We start from the raw sequence: 8,927 nt of genomic DNA, 5'->3' as shown, positions 1-8,927 counted from the left end.
GCCACGCCCACATCGCCTACTTCTCAGGAATGAGAGGCTAAGGTTCAGCGCTCTGGGCCACCAACGTCAGCTCATCCCCCTCCCCATGAGCCCAAACGGCTCTCAGCGCTGCCCCACCCCCACGGTTTGGAGACTGGCGGGACCCCTTCCTTCCCCCGCCTCCAATTCGCTGATCCGCCCCTGGCCTCTGAAACTCCACCCCTCCACCTTCTGCTGGCGGGGATTGGTGGACTTCCCGCGGCAGTGCATAATGCTTGGTCCCCATGGATGATGGTCACCGGCGAGATCCCGCCCCCCCGCCGGCGCTGGGGTCTTGGGGGCACTGCTCAGCGGTGCTGGGGCTGGCGCGGCTCGAGCCGCCGCCGCACTGACAGCCCGGTCTGCGGACCATGGAGACCGGCGTCGGCCCACATCCGCTGCGCCTGTTCATCTGCCTGATGCCGCTCGGTCTCGCCTTGCTTTTGGGACCAGGGAGGCCCGGGACCGCCGAGGAAGGTGAGGAGGCTGGCGGCTGTTCTTGGAGCCTGGGATGCCAAAATACAGGAGGCTGGAGAGCTGGGGTGCTGGGAGAAGGAGTCGTATGGAGAGACTGGAGTCGGTATTGGGGTTTGAAGCAAGCGGGCAGCGGGAAGCAAAGAACTGGAGACGCGGAGGGAAAGGTGGCTAAACAACGGAGAAGAGAGGAGCATTGAGGAGCTCGGGGACTGGAGACCTGGGAGGCTGGGGAAGAAAGAGACCAGGAACCGTGGGAGCCAGAGGCGGCGGTTCAGGGGCCGGTGAGACGGACAGGCTGAGCAATTGGATGTGGGAGGTGTGGGGGCAGGGAGATGCGGAGGTGAGATCAGAGTACGGGGAGACGGGATGGAGCCCGAACGGCGGGGGGCTAGGGGACCACTGCGTGGCGAACAGGAGGTAGAGCGCTGGTCTACCCGAACGGCGGGGGCGCGGGGTCTGGAGGCGAGGGTGGCGAGGCGCGGGTGGGGGCCGGGGTGTGTCTGGGTCCGGGAGCTACCCGACGTGCTGACCAGGAAGCTGTCCGCAGTGCTGATTTTGAAGCGTAGACTAACCAGCGCTATCCGAGTTGCTGGGTTTGGGGCTGCCCACTGGACCAGAGCCCGCATCTTGCCTAGATTTGGGGGAGGTGTACCCTCAGTTGAATCCAGAGGCGTAATATCCAGGTGCAGAATCCGGAGGAGCTGGAATCTGAGGCGTTGGCCTCGGGGTTGGTCGGGGCGCTGGATCTCTGATGCTTTCCAATATGCAATTCTGATGTGCTGTAAGTTACACCGAAATCGGGAAGCTGTCAGCGGTCGTGCCCATTGTCGCTGACGCGTCTGGGACCAACACACTTAAAGGCCTCACCTTGGAGCCCCACCCCCTTGCTTAAGCTCCAGATGAGGAATCTTCCAAGATTTGGGGATGACCTGGGCTCCTGTCTCTGAGTTGCTGCTGTGCTGTCCAAACCAGTGCTTCTTGGGACCGATGCTGAGAGCGGAATCCAGACTGCTGGTCAGATGCCTCCTGGGGGAAGAAAGTGACTTCAAGCCTCTCTGGTATAGAAGGGGCCATGGCTTTATATATTAAAGGAACCCTGACAGTCTTCCAAAAGGCAGTAGAGGTGACAGCCCCTGGGAAAGGGGCTGGCTGAGGAGATGAGAGGTTTTTATCTCTGTTGCTGCCGGCAGGGTCTCTCTACTTCGTTTTCCCCAGAGGCTTTGGGAGTCAAACTGAAAAGGTTCAAGTCTTTTCCATCCCTGGTGACCCCAGACCTCAGAAGAACCCCCAAGTATGAGTGAATTCAGGGATGTATACAGGAATCCTTTGATATGCTCACTTTCTCCCTCTTCTCGACACTCAGTTATAATTTAGGGAACCTGGGAAGGAGGGGGGGATCACTGATCCCCCATTTAAAAGCCAGTCTTATGGTACTTGTCATGGATTCTGTGCCAGGCTGAATAATGACTCCCCAAATATTTCCATATCCTAATCCCCAGAATCTGCGTGTATTATCATAAATGGCAATAGACTTTGCAGATGTGGTTAAGGATCTTGAGTTGGAGAGATTACCCTGGGTTATATGGGTGGCCCAGTTGTCATCACAATGGTCTTTATAAGAGGGACACAGGGGCAGTCAGAATCAGAGGAGAAGGCAATGTGATGACAGAAGCAGAGATTGGAATGGTGTGTTTTGAAGATGGAGGAAGGGGCCACAAGCCAAGGAATCCAGGTGTGGCCACTAGAAGCTGAAGAAGGTAAGGAAATGGATTCTCCCCGTTGAGCCTCCAGTGTTGCCGACACCCTCACTTTAGACCAGTGAGACCGATTTTCAACTTCTGACACCCAGAACTGTAAGAGAATAGTTTTGTTGTTTTAAGCCACTGTTTGTGGTAATTTGTCACAGCAGCCACAGGAAGCTAATACAGGCTCCCTCCCTAATCATCGTGGCTACTTTTATTTAGACTAGAGCTACTCACACTTCCTCGTGGGGAGGTATGGAGTGGAAAACCCGTGTCTGTGTCCTTCACCACATTCTCTGTTTCCTCAGTTAGCATTTTTTTTTTTTTTGGCTGCCCTGCGAAGCTTAGTTGCCCCACCAGGAATTGAACCTGGGCCCTCGGCAGTGAAAACACAGAGTCCTAACCACTGGACCGCCAGGGAATTCCCTCCATTAGCAAATTTAAAGTGAACTCGCCAAAGAATCTCATACTCCTGAACTTCTGGCTTTCTGACACTTCTGTTCTCCCCTCTCTCTAGTCACCCTCCTGGATTCCAAAGCCTCCCAGGCTGATCTGGGCTGGACTGCACTGCCGAGTAATGGGGTAAGTGTAAACCTTTCCGTCCCTGTCCCAAGGAGCCTCTGGTGGTCCAGGATTCAGTCCCTTTATCTCCCCATGGTTACATCAGATCGAAATGGTCCTCAGGGCATGTGGTCTCCAGCAGCCCTGGCTTCAAGCCAGAGCGACCTATTAGAAAACGTTGAGTCTTCAGTCAGACAGAAAAAGCAAGAAGACAATTGACTGTGTCTAGGAACAGAAACGTGGCATCTGGATGGAGCCAGTGCTGGATGGTGCCTTGCAACCAATAGATCCAGCAAACAGTGCTGTTGATTGATAGATTGACAGAACAAGCAAGACTTGGAATACTAAAAGAGGCTTGGAAACTTGCGGTAGTGGTGGGGAGATGTGGCAGTGTGACAGCAGTTTGGTGTTGTGGAAAGGCACTGGTGGAGAGCCAGGAGACTCCTTTCCTAGCTCTGCTACTAACCCGACGTGTATATCCACTCAAGTCACCATTCTCTGGAGCCTCAGTTTCCCCGTCAGTTGGACTCAGTTGTCTCCAACGTTTCTCCCAGCTCTGCGTCTTATAATTTCAGGGTTGTGTATAGAGAAGGAGGGGAGAAGAGAATGCCAAATGATGGGGAAAGGGGGTTTCAGCCCGAGTCACCGCCAGGGCTCGACCTCTTGGGGGCGCCTTGGCTCTGAGCTGCCCACATCTTTGTTCTCCTCCCCAGTGGGAGGAGATCAGCGGCGTGGACGAGCACGACCGTCCCATCCGCACCTACCAGGTGTGCAACGTGCTGGAGCCCAACCAGGACAATTGGTTGCAGACTGGCTGGATCAGCCGCGGGCGCGGGCAGCGCATCTTCGTGGAGCTGCAGTTCACACTGCGCGACTGCAGCAGCATCCCTGGAGCCGCCGGCACTTGCAAGGAGACTTTCAACGTCTACTATCTGGAAACCGAGGCCGATCTGGGCCGTGGGCATCCCCGCCCAGGCGGCAGCCGGCCCCGCAAGATCGACACGATCGCGGCGGACGAGAGCTTCACGCAGGGCGACCTGGGCGAGCGCAAGATGAAGCTGAACACAGAGGTGCGAGAGATCGGTCCGCTGAGCCGGCGGGGTTTCCACCTGGCCTTCCAGGACGTGGGCGCATGCGTGGCTCTGGTCTCTGTGCGCGTCTACTACAAGCAGTGCCGCGCTACAGTGCGGGGTCTGGCGGCGTTCCCAGCCACCGCAGCCGAGAGCGCATTCTCCACGCTGGTGGAGGTGACCGGAACGTGCGTGGCGCACTCAGAAGGGGAGCCCGGCAGCCCCCCGCGCATGCACTGCGGCGCCGATGGTGAGTGGCTTGTGCCCGTGGGCCGCTGCAGCTGCAGTGCGGGATTCCAGGAACGTGGTGACATCTGTGAAGGTATCCAGCGCACTGGGGGGTGTGGTGTGGGAGTGTAGCGCGCAGGTGGCAGTTGGGAGAGAGAGTGTCCTAGATGAAAGAGGCAGGGTGGGGAGCGGGGAAGCCACGGGATGTGGAGCCGGGAGTCCAGACATTTTGCGGTGCTTCCAGTGGGTCCAGCCAGAATCGGTGGGTGAAGTTAATGGGAGGTGAATTTGACTCCATATAAGGGGGCATCAGGACCTATATTTTAGGCACCATGATAAGCACCTCACACGGGCCTTCTCATTTATTCACAGCAATAAAGTCAGCATTATTCCTATTTTGCAGATGAGGAAACAGAGGATCAGAGAGATTAACACCTCACTTGCACTTAGGAAGTGGGGAACTGGGATTTGAATCCAGATTTCCCCAACTCTCCAGTTCTTTCTACTACGCCATGCTGCCTCCCCTGTGCATAAGGAAGAATGTTATAGTAGGCCAACTCTATTAGCTAGGGGGCTAGTGGAGTTGGTTGCATTATACGGAGTGAGCTCCCTGTCACCGACAATATGCAAGTCAGAGGCTGCAGGGGAATTCTTTTTTAATTTTCTTTAAATTAATCAATTAATTAATTTATTTATTTTTGGCTGCATTGGGTCTTTGTTGCTGCGCTCGGGCTTTCTTTAGTTGCAGTGAGCAGGCGCTACTCTTCGTTGCAGTGCGCGGGCCTCTCACTGCGGTGGCCTCTCCCACTGCGGAGCATGGGCTCCAGGCTCGCGGGCTTCAGTAGTTGTGGCTCATGGGCTCCAGAGCGCAGGCCCAGCAGTCGTGGTGCACGGGCCTAGTTGCTCTGCGGCATGTGGCATCTTCCCAGACCAGGGCTCAAACTCGTGTCCTCTGCACTGGCAGGCAGACTCGTAACCACTGCACCACCAGGGAAGCCCAAGCAGGGGGATTCTTGAGCTGGAGAGAGAGACTGGGAGGTTGCACTGGGTGACTACTAAGATCCCGCCCAACTCTCTGAACTAGAATCACTGCACCCCCTGGGGCAGAGCCTCCATGTTGGGGGTCCTTTTGGACTCTCTGGTCTGTGGGGCACCAGGAACAGATCTCTCCTTCTCTCTCCTATCTGCATCTGGAGGACTGAACGGACTGGGGTAGAGAATGCAGGACGTGGATGGACATATCACATTGACGGTGTCCATGGTATGTTCAAGTGGAGGTAGCTAGAAAGTGGGTCTGGAGCTCAGCGACAGAGAGATAGATGCGACTTGAAGCTACAGGTGTGGTTGGGACAGACCAGGGAGAATGTGTGGGGTATGAAGCAAGAGGGCCAATGATGAACTCTCACAGAACAGCACTATACAGGGGGAAGTGGAAGAAATGGAGGCCGTAAAAAAGACTGCAAGGCAGTGATCAGAGGCTGGGGGAGAGTGTGATTTCATGGCAGCCAAGGGCGATGGAGGTACCCAGGAACGAATGGCCTGCAGTGTTGGTGAGCAGTCAGATAAGGCGAGGATTGGCCAGTGTCTGCCTGGTGGCCCTGGTAAGAGCAGTGTCAGCTGAGTGATGGAGAGAGCAACCAGCTGCAGTGGGTTGAAGGACGAAGGCAGCTGAGGAGCTAGAGTCGGGGACCGTAAACACTCTCTGGAGGCTGTGTTTGAAAGGGGAGGAGAGGGCCTGGTGTCTTGAGGAGGACATTCGGTGGAGAGAGAATTTTTACTGTAGATGTGAGCCTTGTTTACACATGAGGGAGGAGCCAGTGGGGTACCAAGTGGGGGGTGGTGGGAGCAGTAGGCCTCAGGGGAAGAAGTATTTTATTACCGATGTGGATCAGAATGGCTGACACATGCTGCTAACAAAAAGCAGACCACGTTTTAGTCAGTTTCATTCTTTTCAAATACTCTACAGACAGTGCCCTACTACCCGCACCCTAAATGGACTGCTTTTATGGCTCCGCTCCCTGTACCGTAACCGGGAAGAGCTAGTAGAGAAGGGAATTACCAACTGATGGCCTCTCTTCCCGCTGTGAGGTAGGAGAAGGGCATCTGTACCAGTGTACAGTAGAATCCTGGTCTGCCTTATTCACTGCTGTAGCTTCAGAGCCTAGAACAGCACCTGGCTCATATTCGATGCTAAAAAATTGTTGAATGACTGGATCAGGTGTTGGAGGAGGGGGTTTGGATACACCCTCTGGGCAATGAGAGGGACACACACACACACACACACCCAGGAGCCCAATCCCACTTCTGACTTTGGCTGAGACCAGACAAAGGCCATTTGTAATGGCATCAACTCTGCCTTGGGGAGTATGGAGGTGGGGAGGATGCCAGGGAAAGCTTCACAAGGGAGGTGTTATTTTGAACTAGGATTTGGAGGAACATAGTAGTTCACCAGAAGAGAAGGGGTGTAAGATTACAGGACAAGATCCAGAGGTGTGAAAGGAAAAGTTCAGTACGGATGGGTGGGGTGGCTGGCATTGGGGAGCTGTGGGAGGGTTTCAAGAAGGGAAGGAAACGGGCTTCCCTGGTGGCACAGTGGTTGAGAGTCCGCCTGCCAATGCAGGGGACATGGGTTCATGCCCCTGTCTGGGAAGATCCCACATGCCGCGGAGCGGCTGGGCCCGTGAGCCATGGCCGCTGAGCCTGTGCGTCCAAAGCCTGTGCTCCACAACGGGCGAGGCCACAACAGTGAGAGGCCCGCGTACCGCAAAAAAAAAAAAAAAAAAAAGGGAAGGAAATGATCAGATTTGTATTTAGAAAGGGAAGACCCTGCAAGTGCCTTCTGCAGCTATTATAGAGCCCTCTCTAAAGGCAGATGGATGTGGAGGCTTCTCTTTTTAGTGACCATGACTCTTGTTCCTTCTCTCCCAGCCACCAGAGGAATTATTGAAAGACTTGGGGTTTCCCTTGAGGGAAAAATCAGAGTGTATGACTCATGTCTTCAAATCTCTGTAGGACTGCCCTGGAGCAGAGGGACCCAAGCAGACATGCTAAGCTCTACAGGGCACATCAATCCTCTGCAATGAGGTGGCATGAGGTGGGTTACAGGCAGGGAGGCTGCTTTGGACTCAACATAAAGGAAGCACTTTCTAACTGCCAGCATTGTTCAGCAGAGGCGGCCTCAGAGGGAGGTTGGCTCCCCATTACCAAGTATCTGAGCAAAGACTGTGGCTACTGCTAGGAAAGCTGCTGGAGGGTGGGCCAGTGGGAGTTGAACTAGACAACCCCTGAAATTCTGACTCCGAAAGAGGCAGGGGCCGGGAGTCAGGAGTCACTTCCTGAGTCTGCCCCTCAATACAACCTCTTTTAAGCAGAGCCTCTCCAAGTAGAAATAAGCAATGCTGTCTCTGATGGGACCACCCATCTCTAGGACCCCAGACACCCACATACACACGGAGAAAAGGAGCCTCCCACATTCTTTCCCTCCTGCGGTGAGGACCCTACCCCCCCACCCCGCTCCTGCTCCCGTAAACAGATCCCTCTCTTATTTCACAATGGAGGTGGGCAGGCCATGCTTATTATTCTCATTTGACTGATGGTTTCTCAAGGCCAGAGAGGCACAGGAAGTGGCAGAGCTAACACCGGAACCCAGGTCTCCTGAGTCCCAGCCCGGGTGGCTGTTGCCCATTAGACCACGATGTTAGCTAGCTCTGTGCTTCATTCTGAAGGCAGACTTCCAAAGCCTCCTGGGCTTTGGAGACCCTGCCCAAAGCTGCCCAAAGCCCAGGACTCTAGGCAACATGGACGCCCCTCCCCCGCAAACCTAAGCCTTCCAGATAATGGGAACACTCAACCCTCTGCCCTCTCCTCCCAGACAGGGAAAGTTCTGAAAGTTCTTCCCAAGTGCTATAGTCTGCATCCCTTCTTCTGTACTATGTCTTCTTGGGGCTGGAGAGCAGCCAGTCTTCCACAAGCAGCTAAACCAGAGGAGAGGGATAGAGAAGTCCTGGTGGGGGCAGGGAACCAGGTGAGGACCACCCAAGCTCTGAGAGGAGGGCCAAGAGCCATTGCTTCCCTCCCTGGCCCAGCTGGTGAGGAATATTTTAAAGTGGGTGCTTAGCTGTTTCCACTTCAGGCCTGAGTTGGAGGAAAAGTGATTACTACCATTATTGTATAATTGTTGTCTGTACTGGGCTAAGCAGTTTGCATGTTTTATCTCAATCTTCCAAGCACCTTTTTGAGGTACGTATTCTATACAAGGCTCAGAGAGGTCACCAACTTGCCCAAGGCCACACAGCAAATAAGTGGTGCGACTCAGCTGCAAACCCAGGTTGTTTAGATATAAAAGCCTTTGCTCTTAACCATTGACTTCTGGGGGAGGTGAGAGAAGCAAAATAACTGAGGAGGTGCCAAGGCTAGAACCAGGGAACTTTCACTGTCCCTCTCCTCTCTCCACCTGGCTGGCTCCACTTTCAAATGGGAACCAAGTGCGTCAGTAGAGGATTTATGATGCATTAGCCCCCAAATAGTGGAGGTGGGAGGAAGCTCTGACAAGTGTGTGTGTTTGTGTGCGTCAGAGTTTTTGTCTCTGTAACTGGGAGTGTGTGGGTATCTGTCCTTGGGTAACTGTGGGACACCCCTTCGAGGCCTCTCTCTTCTGTCCTCACATCAAAACCGGAAAGTTTGGTTCCTTTTCTCCCAGTGGGCGTTAGGGCAGTGTGGTGTGGTCTCTCAAACCAGTCGGCTTTGGCTGGAATCCCTCCACTCACTAGCTGTGGGACATTGGGCAAGTTACTTAGCCTCTCTGAGCCTTAGCTCCCCCATTTAAAAAATG

The 8,927-nt window shown here is 54.4% G+C and overlaps 1 protein-coding gene across 1 annotated transcript in view; it reads left to right on the top strand.

Moving 5' to 3' along the window:
• Window positions 1–389: 389 nt before the first annotated feature.
• Window positions 390–8,927, top strand: part of EPHA10 (EPH receptor A10) — a 38,644-nt gene continuing 30,106 nt past the window's right edge. Inside the window, exons 1-3 of the mRNA XM_065877956.1 lie at window positions 390–495; window positions 2,755–2,819; window positions 3,512–4,190. Of these exons, the coding sequence (XP_065734028.1) occupies window positions 390–495; window positions 2,755–2,819; window positions 3,512–4,190 (850 nt within the window). The remainder of the gene's footprint in view (window positions 496–2,754; window positions 2,820–3,511; window positions 4,191–8,927) is intronic.

The sequence above is a fragment of the Phocoena phocoena genome, chromosome 1, assembly GCF_963924675.1.
Source record: "Phocoena phocoena chromosome 1, mPhoPho1.1, whole genome shotgun sequence".
In the NCBI taxonomy this organism is placed as follows: Eukaryota; Metazoa; Chordata; class Mammalia; order Artiodactyla; family Phocoenidae; genus Phocoena; species Phocoena phocoena.
The sequence above is the reverse complement of the archived record's forward strand: the minus strand, read 5'-3'. Positions and strand labels throughout refer to the sequence as shown.